Below are 17,262 nucleotides of genomic sequence, written 5' to 3' on the forward strand. Positions count from 1 at the left end.
TTTTAAAGATGCTTTTGTTAAGAAGTGAAAGCAAAAGACACATAAGGGTTTGGGGTGCCGTGAACAGATATGTTTTCTGGCAGATATCCAGTGTAGCACAGGGAGGAAAACATGGCATCCAGTTGTTTGAGTCACACAGAGAATGCAGGAGCAGTAAACCTGGAGAGATGGACAGAGCTGATGCAGCTACGTCATCCCTGTTCTTTTCCTTTTGTAAACCTGCAGAATTTCAAGCATGCACCTTGGGAATAGTGAGTCCACTTGTTATTCTATAAGATCTCCTGATACCAGACTACCATCATCGGGCTGTTTCAGGTCACGCTGCTCTGTGTGCAGAGAGGTCATTACGGGACGGTGATGGGAGGTTCACGTGGATCTGAGCAGAGAGGAGGAGACGTGAGGAAGAGGAGAGGCAGTCACCCGGCTGACATCATCAGAGGCTTTATGCACACTGACGCACCGGAAATACATCCCCTCAGTCATCCTTCAGCAGTGCCTTAAGTCCATTTCCATCATTACTTACATATTCAAACAGAACAAGAAAGATGGCCGGGGTCATTTCTCTGCACGAGTACGAAGGGGCTGAATTATTGATGCTTCGACTACAACTCGGTTACTATTTCATGTTGAAAAAGCATGCAGACGTGTTTTATAGTAGGTACAACTGTTCTACTATGAGTACTATTTAGTTTAACATGGGTTTGCCATCTTTTCCTACGCCGTAACGTGCAGAAACTACAGGTTATAAGCAACACAAATCCTCTCTAATCTACAGGTATCAGCCCTGAGAAGCAGGTAATCACAGATGCATGTGTGCAGGAAGTCAGAGAGTACTGCTGCTGCTGGGTCAGACTGAGAGTGTGTGTGTGTGTGTGTGTGTGTGTGTGTGTGTGTGTGTGTGTGTGTGTGTGTGTGTGTGTGTGTGTGTGTGTGTGTGTGAGGGGAGGAAAGTCATTAAACTACACGGAGCAGCCTCGCTGCACCTGAGCGTCTCGGCTGACTGAGCGTTCAGCTCCACAGCGTTTTTATATTCCTCCTCATCGATTTTAAATCTGTAAATCTCAAACTAATTGGGATCATTCCTCCTGCCGTGTGAGGGGAAGTGAGAGGCTGTTACGTTTGTTACCTACAACAGAGAGAGACACACACACACATTCAATAACAAGAGCATAAATGAGAGTAAGTGGAAGGTCAGGGTTTGAGCAGTGCAGAGTTCACAGTGTAATCTGCAGAAGCTCTAAACATGTGTAGATATTTGCTCAATGCAACGCCTCGTTAAGATGCTGCTGTAGCATTTACCAATTTAGGATCAATAAAGCACATCTAATCTGGTTGAATCAAATTGATTACTTCATGGTTCATGTAGTTTACTCTCTTTGTTTAATGAATCAGATCAGTCACTCAATCCTGACTGAGCTGACACCAAATTATAAATATTATCAGACGTATTTTGCAGCTTTTAGGAGACAGTCAGACCCCAATTATTCCCCAGAGACGGTGGTATTTCTCAGTATTTGACTTCTACACCAATTACAGTTCAATCTGGGGGACATTTTTTTATTTAGACTCGCTCATATGATCCATCACTTCCCTGTTGTATCAAATTAATCTCTTAAAATGTGACGAAAAAACGGCTTCCTTTCTGCCTGCAGCTGCACCAATAAATGCAGAAATCCTCTTTATCCTGTTACACACTTTTGCATCACACACAGCATCCTGATGCCCGCTTTAATGAGTGTAATTCCTCTTGCTGCACTGCAGTGACTGCAAAGAAAATCAATTAATCAGAAAGAGGATGAAATTACTTCAATTATCATCGAAGAGCTTCTGCTTCTTCTGCACTCTCTGGAGGATGTTTGGAGACTCAGCATGCCATCTCATTTCATTACCAGTTTTAGGAGGGGATCAATTTGAAAGATAAGCTCATCATTTACAGAGCAGGATGGATCACAGAGCAGCTCATCTCCTGCACGACACACCGGTGCTCTGAAGGCTCCTGAACACATCATACTCCTGCAGAAATATCAAAGTAAGATGACCTTTAAGGGAGGAGACAGATTTGGGTTTTTGCTGCTCTCACGGAAACAACCGGCAGGAGATAGGATCATTTATTCTACTTCTGTGGAGACGACGTCACTTACTGTCCGCTCTCTCCAGGTCGTACTGTAATGGATGCAGAGCAGATAAATTAGGTTCAGTTTAAGCCCCAAATCATCCGCTCTGAGGGTCACATTGTTCCTGTTTTGCTGCATTTGAGATGTTTATTTGCACCATAGTGTCCCAATATTTGAGGAGACAGGACTTTAGATTTAGAGAAACTACACTTGTGACAATTAACCTTTAAATCAACCTCAAATCTCTCGATTGTCCCTCCAGGTTTCCTAACAGTCAAGAGGGCGGTAAAGATAAGAGACAGGTGGAGTTATGGTATGTTTTAGTGTGCCAAATTTGACTGCATCATGTTATATTTGGTATGGAATTAATCTGCAGACACTCAGGTTTAATAACAGACAAACTCTACTGTTTTTGAGCCTCAACAAACAATGATTATCTTTAGCCTTTTGCTCCTGAAGAAGTTGTGGATAACCAATGATGGGTCCAACAGTGTGCAGGAAATAACAGTCATCCTCACGCTTGAATTGCCTCCTTCACTGAGCGCCTCTTGAGTTTACGCACCCAGCAGAACATCTTTATCATTGCTTCTGCTGCCAGTCCTCTGGATCAGATAAAAAGAGTAAATTACCGAACCCTCCGGAGCCTCTCCTCCTGGATCCTCCTCATGAGAGAGGAGCTTGTCTCTGCACAGCTCGGTGCACATGGACGCCTTCCTTCTCAGAGGAGCGTCCAGATATCCTCACACACACATCCCCAGTCTGAAGACAACTCCAGACTGAATAACGGACACGCTGGAGGATGAAATAAGCTCTGTGATCTGTGTGTGGTTTTACCCCGAACACCGCCGGCTTTAATCAGCTGCAGTTGTCACATGAAGGCGACACCATGTAATGAGCACATAGGAAACACAAAGTGATGCACAGAGGGGGGGCCTGGTGGAGCAGGGAGATGGAAAAACAAACGGAGAGAGCACACACACACACACACACAGATAGAGATCTCCGTCGCTGGGTGAAACACACCTCACTACGCTCTCTCATTAACATGCAGCCCGTGTGCTGCTACTACTGTGTGCACAAAGTGACATGTCAGCATTTTCTGAACACACATCATGCAACAAACACTCTGCACATCTTCCTCCTCTTCCTCGTGCATTTCAGGGACATAAAAACAGCTGCTGGTCTTTTTTAGTGCAAGACTTAAGCAGAAAACCTGCAGGTTCATGTCTCCTCTCCATCCCTGCCTCACACCTGGCTGCCATCCTGCAGGAGACCCAGCGACAAACAAAAGGATGAAGTCATGCTCTCACACTGAGAATCACCCCGACACACACACACACACACACACACACACACACACACACACACACACACACACACACACACACACACACACACACACACACACACACACACACACACACACACACACACACACACACACACACACACACACACACACACACACACACACACACACACACACACACACACACACACACACACACACACACACACTTCCCTCATCAGAATCAGAATCACCCAGTCCTGCAGAATCCTCCCTAACATTTCATCCCGCGGAGTTTCTGCAGCACATGATCTCACGCAGAGAGAGGACGGGTCAGACAGCAGAGTGCCTCAGCTGCTCCCGCGGGGATTCACAGCTGACACGCGGGGAGCACAAACCCACAGCGTGTACCAGCCGGAGGAAAGCAGTGTCATTTCATCCTAAACTTGGCGCACTCACCTCAAACAGGCGTCCGATCTTGTTCCTCTCCAGATAGGACTGAATCCGGGACTGCTGAGGAGACGCCATGGGGAAACTGTGGAGCCGTTTATCGGGATGAGATCATGAGGGGATGGAAAGGTGCCAAGCGTCCCCGAAAGATGTCCTGCAGAGAGAGGGTGTGCAGGCGGTGGAGCATCACCATCCCTCCCCTTCTGTGGGGCTCAGTGACAGAGAGACAGACCCTCCTCTCCGGCTGCGGCACAGCCTCCTCTCCGGTTCCTGATCCGGGATCCACCTGACCGACAATCAGCTGCGCAACAGCAGGTGCGCAGAGGCAGCCTGCTAATTACCGGAAGTGCAACTGGTCTGTGTTTTTTGTTGATTATGGAAGCCCATTCCCGCCATAATTACAGACAGTAAAGTCATAAAAAAGACTTTAAAAAGTCATAATTATGGGTTTGATTTTGGAAATAATGACTAATGATCGTTTATCACGTGATGAAGAGACTAAATTATGGGGTAAAAAGTCCAGATTATTACATAATAGTCACAATTAGGAGATAAAAGCCACTATTATGGATTTAATGTTGGAAATAATGACAAACTAAGCATTATTATGTGATTAAAAGACTAAATTATGAGATATAAAATCGAAATTATGATATTAAAAGTCATAATTATAAGATATTAGTCACAATTAATGACAGAAAAAAATCATAATCATAGGATAAAATGCCAAAACCATTACAAAAAAGTCTTGAATATGGAATAAAAAGTCTAAATTATGAGATAAAAACACAACTCAACTCAATATATTGTGTACATACTCACATTTATGCATTTAATGAGGAAATATAATATCTTTAAGGCTTTGCAATATTAAAACCAAAGTGCACGTGATGTTGAAATGTGTAAAACAATAAAAACAGAAGCGTTTCTTGATATCAAAGTATTGTAATACATTATAACAACGGGTTAGTGGCGTATAAAAGCACATATTCAAGGCTTCATACATGTCAAAGTGTTTATAGGAAAACCTGCAGCAGAAATCACATTCTGCTGGAGCTTATTGACTTATTACCACCTGTTTGTTTGTTTGTTTGCATAGTAGTGATCGAGACGTCCAATCAGAAGAGACGCTTTAATCCTGAGTTCTGTCCATTAAAGAACTACAGAGTAAACCTCATAGCTCTGAAACCTGCTTCACACTACGTATGAATATTTGTAATAAAGGTTACACACTGTTATCCAAGGCTGAGCAATAAAGGCCGGGCTGAGGAGGCTAGAGTGAGCCAATGTGCTCTTGAACCATCTTTATGCTGCATGTTTTATATGCAGATTAAACTCAAACGTCCCTCATTAGAGCAAACGTCATTTTAACCCCTGATTGGATTGAATTCTTTGCTTTCTCAGGATGAGTCTTTGTTTTTTCAGATGAATTCAAAGTACAGCGATAAAAATATGAAGTATTAAAAAATACTATGTTTTTATTTACACTTTAGGCAGCGACTGTGGGATATAAAAATGGACCCAATATTGTTCTTATTGGTGCATCCTTCATCGGCTTCTTCCAATGCATTATGGGTCACCATCCGGGGGCGGGGGCTGGCACAGCTTGTACAACCTGAAGAGAGAAACAAACAAACGTTTATTAATTAGAGTCTGTTGTTTAGTGCATGAACACAGAGCAGCGCGTTAGAGACGCTCTTTGTCTGGAGCCATAATCAGAAGGTAAGCTGCAGAGAGACAACCGTCAACGCTGAGCTGCAGAAAACAAACAACAACAAACATATTCCAACACGTAAACACGACTTTAGAGCTTAGCAAGTGCTCCAGGAATATACTATTGCACACACATATGACCATTATAAGGAATCCTCACAACACAGTTCCTTAAATCAAGCATTTCTATGTTCTGTTCTGCAGGAAACACGGCTTTAACAACGCTTTGTGTATTATTCTCTTTTTCTATAGTAAGTACATTTTGTAGAGCCATCAGCCGTATTTCAGTCCCTGCTGTAGTTTAAATAATCGAGTGCACTGCTCAAATCTTTTGGTCTCGATGAGAGAAGGCTGCAGGGTAACTGACTAAATAGGATTTCATTACAGATCATATAATGATGTTAAAAGTGTCCAAAAGCTACATGCATGGTGTTTGAGAAGCTGCATGAATCATGCATTACTTAGTTTGTAAGATAATTAGAAACCCTGCAAACTGTTTTAGTGCTCTCCTTTTTGGATTTCTGAAAATCAAGCATTTTTATGTTCTGTTCTGCAGGAAGCACGACTTTTACAACACTTTGTTTGTATTTTCTGCATAATAATCAGTATTTCTTTTATTCTCAGTACAATTCCAGACCTATAAGCTGTACTTCAGTCCCTGCTGTAGTTTAAATAATCGATTGCATCGCTCAAATCTTTTGGTCTCGACAAAAGGCTGTTATGATGAGTTCTTACAATCAAGCATTTTTATGTTCTGTTCTGCAGGAATCATGAGTTTAACGACCCTTTTTTAGTTTTATCTTGCATATTTAAACAGTATTTTTCAAATCTCTGCCCATTTTCAGACCTTTAAGCTGTATTTCAGTCCCTGCTGTAGTCTAAATGATCCTTTAGAGCGCTCAAATCTTTTGCTCTCGTTGAGAAAAGGCTGTTCTTAAAATCAAGCATAAACACAACTGTAACAACACGTTTCTTCACATTACCCTCCCGATTTGATCAGTGTCTCTAATTCTCTGTGCAGTCCCCCCCAGCTGTGTTTCATGCCCTGCTGTAGTTTAAATAATAATCACACGCTCAGATCTGGAGGAGAAAACGCTGCAGGGCGAACGCTCACTGAATTCACTCCTCCGATAAGAGAACAGGCAGCTAATGTCTCATGATACTGAACACACACACACACACACACACACACACACACACACACACACACACACACACACACACACACACACACAGTGGTTTCCCCCCCCTCTCTGCGTCTCCCCACTCATCATCCACACACTTAATTATATTTGTCAATTTCACTAAGAGGTTCAAAGGGCCGCCTGTCACACTGAGGACGTCACCCACCAACGGGGGGGGGAGCTGCTGAGGGAGATGTTTAGCCCCAGTGCTGCACAATACTCACACACACACGCACGCACTCACACACACATTTACAGTCGTACAGAAAGAAGCAGAGACAAATAACCAACATTCTTGCACACACACATGACTACATCTCTGCACAAAACACACAGACATACCTGGACAGAAAACACACACACACACACACACACACACACACACACACACACACACGCACAAACCTAGAGTACTACCCATTATATGTTATATAAACTGGTAGACAGTAGACATATGGAGTCTCTGTATGTTAAAGATGTGTGTGTTTTACCTCGGGACGGAGGACGGTGTTCGATCTCTCACTCCCAGATTCTTCGCTGAGTTCTGAACCCTCGCTCCCTGAAACACACACAGCAACTCATGTCATCATGGATCAAGAGGAAATGCACCAGGCAGGAATCGGAGATAATATAAAGAGAAAACACACAAAAATAAAGTTTGAAACGAGGACTGGGAATGACGAGTAACCTGTGAGAGAAGAGGCATCATTTCCAATCTTTTTAGGATTGTTTTTGGCCTTAAATTAAATCCCCAGCTGCTGTTTGCTCCCTGTCTTTACTCTGTTTCCTCTTTAGTTGGCAGAGAGGTATTTGGGAGGAGATAAAGTGAGCAGTCAGGAGTTTGGAGGATACTGCTCCTGTCTGTGCACAGTCTGCAGATACACTAACGTTAGAGACACCTGCACTTCCTCTCTGACGCACGAACACAAATCTAACCAGTTTCTGCAGAGGTCATCATGTCTCTGCATCAGCTGACCTCTCAGCTATCTCAACGTTAGCTACAGATAGCATCAGCAATCACTGACACACCCCCTGTGGTCCTGAAGGACCGCTGCAGACTGAACTTCTTTACAGCAAGTGGATGTAAGATGTCTAAACACACATATGTGATGGCGCCAGGAGGATGACAAGAGGAGATTTTAAAGGTAGATGAGGCTAAAGGTCTTAAAGTATTGGACAAATACAACGTTTAAAGGGAAAGGGAAATGATTCATCCTCCTGGGTCCATAGCGTCTGAACACACCATCAAATACTTTTACTAATAGACCATTTGGGCTCATGTTTTGACAGAGAATTTAAGTAAAACAGACTTCTCCAAACGGTACGACATTTCCAACAGGAAATGTTGCTGATGACAAAGCATCCAACGTCTCAAAGTGATATTGCACAAAATAAGACGAACATGGTCAATAAGTCTGACCATGACGCAGCAATCCTGCGCAAAAGTCTTTCACTGATTCAGAATGCTGCAGGTATTCTGAATAATATTAAACACGTTCATACTCCTGCGGAAACTCCAAGGAGGAATGGATATCACCAGGGGGGAGTCTTGTATCAGTTTCATTTGATGTGTTTTGATCTAGCAGGAGTTTACAAATCAAGCTGTGATTGGACCTGAATCCCTCATCATCCCCCTGCTGAATGAAGCCTCTGGGGCGTCTAATGTGCAGTCAGAGTGAATATTTAGCGAGGAAGGAGCGAGGATATCATCTCTTCTCAGTGATGATGCACGGAAACAGCTGAGTCAACTACAGCTAAAACCTCTCCTGCACGAGGAACAAAATAAATCCTGCACGTTCCATATTGCAGTAGGACTCTCTGAAACCACACCCTCTGTGAGAAGGATTTGGTCCCGGCCTCATGCAGTGCATTAGCGCTGAAGGTCACACAGTTTCCTCCTCCTGGCCCTCGGCCCAGCTCTCTGAGAGCAGGAATTAAATGCCTCTCCTCCCGCAGGATCTCAGAGCTCTACTCTCACTGCAATATAACCCCCCCCCCCACCACCACCACCTCACAGACCCCGTTGTCCGGTCTCAGCTTTCTGCAGATGTGCACGCTCTGAGTAAAGCAATTTGTTCCCTTGACCCCAAACAGACTCTCTGCAGTCTCCTGGTTCTGTTCCCCAGCGCCTCATTTGTGCAGCTTCTTATTCAGCTTGCTCTGAATGCATGTTGGATTAAATTGGAATCAGATAGGGGTGAAATAGAAGAAGGAGATGTGGAGTAAATGATAATGTAGACAGCAGCAAGGGAAGGATTTCTATCGTGCAAACACACCGAAAATATTCTTAGAATGCTGGCTCGGTTTAAAATATGGATTCCTACTGAAGTAATAGTGTCTGACATGAATCAAATAACGACTAAAGAGCTGAAAATGTCTGAAGGCACCGATACATCAGCCTTATTTGATTCTGGATGCATGGATGAAACACACATTCCCTCCCAGCAGCTCAAACAGAGATGCTAACAGTGTGTGTGTGCAGGTGTGTGAGTCTCACCTGCTTCCTCATCACGTCAGTGGCCTGCATGATGCAGCGGGGGGGCAGGCCGTGGTTGCGGGCCAGCAGGATGGCCTGCTCCAGTGTCACACTGAGGGTGCAGCTGTGGGAGACAGAGAGCATGCATTTATAATCTGCAGAATAACGGCTCCTCTTCGTTCTCATTCACTTTCTCAAAATGCAACGGAATGATTCCAACCAAAGGAAATCAAATGTGCATAAAAGCTATTCACTATCCAGACAAATAACTCTCCTCTCCTTCCACTATCTGCACCGTACTGTTTTTAATAAACAACAGCCTCAGAGCATCAAACCAAACGCTGACGACGGCTCGACTGCTTTACAGATATAACACATACTCAGGGAGTGTGTTCATCCCTCTCATTATGCGACGAGTGGCAGACCTAAGCATAAACCATTGCCTGAGAGCCAGCAAGCGTACACACAGAGACACGGTGCTGCTAGATGAATGGAGGTAATACATTTCTTTTGCAGGGATTAAGCAATTTCAGAAGAGCAAACAGAAACAGGCTCCGACGCAACAACCCAAAGCCTTTCCTCCTCTTTGTGCAGGAATATGAAGACACAGCGAAGAGTGCATCAGGTCTCCCTGCATCACATTCTTCCAGGACTTCCCGTTTGTCCTCCTCAGGATCGATGCTCCTCCCGAGGCAAAGGCGTGTCCCTGAGGGTGAGTGTGTGTGTGAGACAGTGACTCAGCAGACACACACTCTCTGTTACAGGATGAGGAGGAACCCTGAGAGTCAGAGTCAGCGCTGACCTTTCTCTGATAACAAGCTGCCCTCATATATCGATCCTGAGACTGCAGATTAAACCCAGCCTCTCCTTCATCAGCTCACCCCGCCCCGGGGCTGCTGGGAAATATGAGCTGTCCTCCTGCTAGAATCTCACACCGACGGAGGACACAACTTTGGAGCTGCAGATGTGGAGCTTACTGCTACTCAATCAGAGAAGGACTCAACCCCCCCCCCCCCCTGGAGTTGCATGACTTTATAACAGTGAGATAAAAGATATGAAGTCATTCCCAAACATTTCCCCGATTGCAGGAGGACGTCTGGTACAATTTAAGCTCCATTTAGAGGTTCCCACACTGAGGATCTTGAAATATCCCTTCAGCTGGAGCAGCATGAAGCACAGAGTGTGTGTGTGTGTGTGTGTGTGTGTGTGTGTGTGTGTGTGTGTGTGTGTTTAGCACCCTTCATTAAGCCTGCTCAAATAGGTGATTCACACCATCTGCTTTATCCCGCTCACACTCAGAGACAGAGTCTGCAGTGAATACAAAGCAAAGATCCATTTCCGTCTCTTCAGTCGTTACTCCTCTTCCGCTGAAGTTAGAATAGTTTCTGGAGCCGTGATGGACAGAGAGAGAGAGTAGAGCTGCATATTTTAAAGTGCTGACGCCCTAAATATGTCCCCGTTATTAAAGCTCATCCATCAGGAGAAGCTAATCCCATCCATAGAGAGGCTGCCACACTCATAATGCAGTTTACTCATTACTGTTACTGTCTGAGGACTCTGTTTATACCAGCAATGCATGGATTATTTTAAGGTTTAATGCTACGTGGAATTCAATTTTCTGCACATTTCTAAAGCTTCTCAGGTCTGTGTAACAGTTTAGCAAAATAATTGTGTTAACTTATGATAAATATGGATGTATGTTTGGGATTTACAATGCAAAGTCTGAAAAAACTATTAAAAACTGCCTGTTTCTGAGACTCTTCAGGCACTTTAAAGCCTTTCGAAGGTTGATTTCAGACATTTTAAGGCAAATTAAGATCTTAAGATAGTATTATTAAATGATCAATTCAAAGACTTTTTAAGGATCTGCAGGAAGCCAGAGTGGGTTATATAAGTGTACATACAAATAGTGATGTTGATTTAGCTGATACTTCCATTCATATGCAGTATGATATAATCCTTTATAATATGCAATATAATCATGCATTCTGTGTGCAGCAAGAAGGCAGGGTTCCTACAGTTCAAGGAAAGTCAGATTTGGGCTTTGTAATGCAACTTGGAATGAATATAAAGACGGATTTTCTGCACTTTTTCTGATGTTTGACGGTGATGCAAGATGGATCCAACAATGTATTGGAGACACTTTAACACCAACTATTCACTACTCTTTAAAGATGCATATGAACCCTGAGAGAGATGTACTGCAGGACCTTGCCCGTCAAAATAAAATGACATGTGTTTTGTGGACCCGTGCATCAGGAGGTAAATCTCCCCTGACGGTGAATCACACACGCTGTCAGTCTGCCGCTCTGCAGAGTCAAAGAGTGTTTACAGGAAGTGCACAAATAATCCTCAATATGGCAGCTCCTGTCACCTGCTGCACACACACACACACACACACACACACACACACACACACACACACACACACACACACACACACACACACACACACACACACACACACACACACACACACACACACACACACACACACACAGGCTGGGGGTTAGTAAAGTAGCAGCAGTCAGACAGGAACTTTCTATTAGATCTCCGCCTCTCTTTATCAGACCATCACTCCTGCTCCCTGTGTGTGAGTGTGTGTGTGTGTGTGTGTGTGTGTGTGTGTGTGTGTGTGTGTGTGTGTGTGTGTGTGTGTGTGTGTGTGTGTGTGTGTGTGTGTGTGTGTGAGATATGGAGTCTGTCGGGGCTGAAGAGAGAGGGTCTCAGAGAGGAATGGGGGGGGCATCAGCGGTGACAAATGATCCGGATGTTTCTGTCCCGGTGTCTGGATGAATGAAGCCGTTTATAGAGCTCAGTAATTATGGAGTAATTGACCTGTCTTGTTGCCGGGTAGAGAGTCTGAGAGACCCTCGGAGACAAAGGGCCCCCGTTAGCTGGAATATGCTGCTGGTAATTAATGCAGAGATGTGTGTATTAATAGAGGACTGTGGAGAATAGAAGCAGACGGGACTGTGGGAGGACTGGTGTAAGGAGGATGTAATAAATGAACATTATTCACACACACACACACACACACACACTCACCGGTGCACGCCGCTGTTGCACATGACGATGTGCGTGGCCCCGAGTCTCGAGCAGAGCTCCGAGGCAACGCTGAGCAGCCCGACCCCCGACGCCCCGCAGGCCGTGTACTGACAGGCGGGGCTCCGGCGGCAGCTGATGAAGCTCTCCATCAGACGGTACAGCTCCTCCACCGCGTTCAGGGGCCGCATCAGCTGGGGGGGGGACAGGGAGGACAGAAGAAGAAATGACTATGTTTGTGAGGATAATTTTACACAGAGATGCCTGGTGACTTGCAACTTGGACGTCAGCACCAGTGACTCAGGACTTCACCTGGACCTATTGCAGAGATGCCTGGTGACTTGAAATCTAAGATAAAGACTTTGGACTTAAGTGCAAAGACTAATGACTTGCAAAATAAAGACAAGGTCAAAAATGTGGGATTACACTCGACTAAATCCAACAATTTTTTTAACTCAACTTGGCTCGACTGCAACGAAGTTTAAACTCGACTTTATAAAAAAGACATGCAGGTTGGACTTTACCTCAATGACTTGTGACTCCAGTTTACAAGTTACAGAGGGGGACTTGAAACTCGAACTTTAGACCTGGAACTTGAGTGCAAATACTTTCAGAGTTTGGTCTAAACCAAAGAAGAGCTGCAACCCCCGACTTAACCCCAATGACTCCGCTACACTTTGGAGGTGCATTGCGACTGGTTTGAGACTTAAAACCCAAAGCCCAGGACTTGAGTTTTCCATTTTTCATGCAATAGTAACAGAAAGCTGTTCCAGCCTCTAGCATGTCCATTCTCTGTTTCCAACATCAGTAAAGACAAGATATTTGGGTCCTGTTACCCGGTTGTTCCATGAGGTCCTCACCTTATCGATGAGAGCCGCTTTGGGAGCAGAGCTGGGCGGCAGGTTGGACTGGTCCAGGTAGAACGCCCTAAGGGGGGGGGGGACAGCATGTGAATAAAAACCCAGCTGTGTGTGTGACACACTGCAGCAGATCATCTCTGCAGCGTGAGGTCATCAGGAGCAGGAAGTAGGCCACATGCTGGTCATGTGACCATCAATCAGCTGAGTAACGGGGGTCCAGCTCAGCAGAAACACACACTGAACTTCTGGGCGTCACTCCAACACACTCATTCATTCATGCAGGGGGAGTCGTTCCCTCCCCCTCCACAGGGGGCAGCACATTACGCATGACGTGCACACTCAGCAGTCTGAGACTGCATCAGATGAGAGTAATTCAGCAGCTATAAATAGCACCACCATGATTAATCCCCCCCCTGTAATGAAATCACTGCTTCTCCAGCAGCCACGGTGACGTGGATCATCTGCAGAGAACAGCTTTCTGGAATCAGTGAGAAGAGGAGTCATCAAATCAGGCCGAGAGGTGTCCGTAATGCTCCTATCATAAACACACTTTCCTCTGCTGTCATGCCATCATTTAAACAAGGCCTTTATGACATCAGATGGGAGGAGATCATGAAATCAGCTCCTCTTAGAGGGGAGAGTTACGGGTTGCTTTTCTTGCTTGTGCTAAATAAATGGAGGTTGCATTTAGAAAAAGCAAAATACATCTAAACTCATCTGGAAGAGAAGGATGCATGCTCAATAATGAGTTTAACAGTGTTCTAAATAATAACATATCATATTCTTTCATAAAGTTTTCAGTTGCAAAATATGATCCTGAAGTCCTTAAATTTCCACTGTTTTAACCATGCAAAAGTTTCCTACAAGATCTCAAAGTATCATGGGGTGAGTAATTGATATATAAGTAATGCTTTTGGTAGTCCAGCTCCTCACTCATTAAGGCTAGAGGAGTGTGTGCGTTGGTTTCCTCTTCCCTTCAGCTCATAAATCTCTGAGTCACCTTTCACAATTCCCCCCCTCCACTTGTCAAAAGTTTTCCGGGTATTTAATCCCTTTGTGTGCAAATTTCCCTTTGACCTCATGGCATGCTTTACTAAATCAGTACAAGCGGAGCTAACGGAGGGTTCAGAGCTAACGGCGCGCGTAATTGTTCACGATGGCCGTGTCATTTAAAAGATGCTCACAGAATATACTCTGGTAAAGAGCACTGGAGGAGGAACAGGACAGTGTGTTTCTACCTCTCGGTGAGTCAGACTCCTGCTCTGCTGATGTATGCAGACTTCTATCTTAAAGGTTGGTAATCCTATCTGTCTGGGAGCAGCTTTGTTTATCTCTGGATGAAAGCACCTTGTCTCGCCCTCTAAAGTCTCTATCTGAGGACTATCGGGAGTATGAGCTGCTCTGAAACACCTGAGGACTCCTGCAGGAGAAGTTAATATGAAGCCCACACACACTCTATATATTAAGTCTACATCCGCTGGGTGTGTGTTATTATTCTCTAGCTCTGAGCCTGTGGACTCCAGCCACCCCGCTCTAACGCCCGCAGGCTTCCACACAGCTCCTCCTGATCCAATATTAAAACACATAAGGGAAACTGTACCTGTGGACAGCACACACACACACACACACACACACACACACACACACACACACACACACACACACACACACACACACACACACACACACACACACACACACACACACACACACACACACACACACACACACACACACACACACTGGAGGCTTTATGTTATCGGGCTGATGAGGACACTTCATTCTCTTTGTTTCTGCCGCCAATGGGACGCTGGAGGCCGTTTACAGCCCCAAACGCCACAGAAGAAGAGGTTTTCTTTAGAGATGCAGCGTGGGAAAATCCACATTATCCACGGCACACAGAAACACCTCCAGACGGCTCTCGAGTGTCTGGGACTAAAACCAGTGTGTGTGAGGCTGCAGAGGTGCATGCTGGTCCCTGTAAATCCCTCACTGAGTGACACTCTGCATTATTAAATCTCCCACAATCCCCTGCAGCGTCCTCGGGGCTGTGATGGAGATCTCTGCTTCTGGAGGTCACTTCCTCACTTCCTATTTACACTTCCTGATTTATCACCAGCTGTTTGTCCGACATGAGTTACTACATGAAGCCCAAGCAGCGGGAGGAGACCTTCACACGCTGCAGGTACATCCATAAAAAGGTATTTATACAGTGGGGGTCGTTCAGAGTGCTCCGTGATAAAGTGAGGGGAATAAATAAAAACAGGCAACTTAATGTTAGCAATGCAAAGAAAATGTCTGCTTTAAAACAGACCCTGAAGCTGCAGACTGCTGTCTTTACAAAGCACAGAAGAGAGCAGACGTGTCATCGTTACAGCCGCTCACTGAACCAATCAGAGAGGTGATGAATGGATCTACGGTCCTCACAGCAGAGAGGTAGGATACTACACGTGTTTAATTCTGTCATCATATCTCCTGTGCTGCACCACTGCTCCTAACACGTCTCACGGAGGATGTGTTTCTGCAGCAGCTTTTGTTTCATTATTCAGAGCCGCCCGAGGGAGGAGCAGAGCAACCATCCGTCAGACATGACGTCTGTTGAGCTCAGATTTGTGGTGTTGTTGTTGTTGTTGTGCTGATTCATGTTGAAGTGATGTCACACATGCATTGTTGTGAGAGCATGCAGAGAGCAGGGAGTGTGATTTACACCGCTGCCTGTCGGGGAGGTGTGTGTGTAGGGATTTAGCTGCACGATTGTGGAATAAAAGCTTACACAGGCGTACATTTCCATGTGTATAAGCTATTAAAGCTCACCTGGTTAGCAGTCTTAGCGTATATCATTCCTCTTAAGATTCAGACGTGAAATTATGGATTCATAGTAGTGAATAATAAAGAAAACATTCAAAATGACTATTAAATATATGATCAAATTAGAAAATATATAACAACATAAGAATATTTACATTAAAACAAATTAAGGAAATATAGAGAGAGATAGAAAAACAATAAATACGTAAATAAAATATAGAGAAAATGAACAAAAGGAAATACAAATATATTTCTATTAATTTTAATATCAAACTATTATTTTTATGAACCTCCTATGACTTAGATCAAGTCGTTCCATTAACCAAAACCCTTCATCTGGTTAAAAAGCACCAAAATGTTACTTAAACTGGATAAAAAGTCTGTTCAGGACAGCATCCAACGCTGAAGCACGCTCACAGGTGATCGGACGATCTACACAGCTCTACCTAATATATACCACAGGTTTAGTAACTTTGCTCTGAGAGCACAGTGTCATCTGAGGGAGAGAGGATGGATCTCTGCTACAGACAAAAGGAGTATCTGTGATTACCACTGCACTGCAGAGATTCCCAGTGGCTGATGGGAGCCCTAATGACTCTGAGGCTGTTTAACTAACACAGCATTTATCATAAATCCATGTGTTGATCTCTGCTGTACATCCAATAGTACTCCTCCTCCTCCTCCTCCACCTCCTCCACCACCATCTGTCGGACCATTTACATTTGTATCCCGGCGTGTACCATGAGAAATTTAACGACTGTGTAGTAACACACTGCCAAACATTTCCTCATTAGTGCCACATGCATTTTAATAAGGACAGACAGCTGAAAGCCTGCAGAGCATCAACATGTCACAACCTGCAGCACACGTGCAGCACATCTCCAGGAACCTCCGTCAATAAGAGGGAAAATCTGTCTTTGAGAAATACATCCTCCTCCCCTCACATCCTCCCTCCTCTGGCTCTTCATATTCCCCTCTCAATTTCCCCTCCTCGTTCTCACAGGGTCCTGGAGGAGAAGACGTTCCCTCCTCAGGACATCATGTTTCCTCCTCCCTACTGAAGAGGAGGCGACCATATGTCCTAAGAAATGTATCTCAAAACTATCTACATACTGATGTGCATTCTGCTGATGTTATTCTAGGCGTAGGTCCTCAAATGAAGTAAATAAAAAGCACTTTTCTGGCTGTTATTTCTTGCCACAACTTGTGGATTTGCCTGTCTGCTCCCATTAAAGTCCTTCTGAATAATTCTCTTATCAAACAGAGATTGAGAGCTGTGCAGGAATGTCTCCCAGAATGAATCGATATCACAATCCTCTCGTCC

At 44.6% G+C, this 17,262-nt stretch overlaps 2 protein-coding genes across 5 annotated transcripts in view; both read right to left on the reverse strand.

The window, feature by feature from the left end:
• c21h8orf34 (chromosome 21 C8orf34 homolog) overlaps window positions 1-4,162 on the reverse strand; it is a 38,546-nt gene extending 34,384 nt beyond the window's left edge. Inside the window, exon 1 of the mRNA XM_063873937.1 lies at window positions 3,862-4,162. Within this exon, the coding sequence (XP_063730007.1) occupies window positions 3,862-3,930 (69 nt within the window). The 5' untranslated portion in view covers window positions 3,931-4,162. The remainder of the gene's footprint in view (window positions 1-3,861) is intronic.
• Window positions 4,163-5,312: 1,150 nt separating this feature from the next.
• Window positions 5,313-17,262, reverse strand: part of prex2 (phosphatidylinositol-3,4,5-trisphosphate-dependent Rac exchange factor 2) — a 65,212-nt gene continuing 53,262 nt past the window's right edge. For all 4 annotated transcript variants that reach the window (XM_063873935.1, XM_063873934.1, XM_063873933.1 and 1 more), the window contains 5 exons: window positions 13,131-13,197; window positions 12,274-12,464; window positions 9,247-9,349; window positions 7,241-7,308; window positions 5,313-5,467 (listed from right to left, as the gene is read on the reverse strand). In XM_063873935.1, the coding sequence (XP_063730005.1) occupies window positions 5,422-5,467; window positions 7,241-7,308; window positions 9,247-9,349; window positions 12,274-12,464; window positions 13,131-13,197 (475 nt within the window). In that variant the 3' untranslated portion in view covers window positions 5,313-5,421. The remainder of the gene's footprint in view (window positions 5,468-7,240; window positions 7,309-9,246; window positions 9,350-12,273; window positions 12,465-13,130; window positions 13,198-17,262) is intronic.

The sequence above is a fragment of the Eleginops maclovinus genome, chromosome 21 (genome assembly GCF_036324505.1).
Source record: "Eleginops maclovinus isolate JMC-PN-2008 ecotype Puerto Natales chromosome 21, JC_Emac_rtc_rv5, whole genome shotgun sequence".
NCBI lineage: Eukaryota > Metazoa > Chordata > Actinopteri > Perciformes > Eleginopidae > Eleginops > Eleginops maclovinus.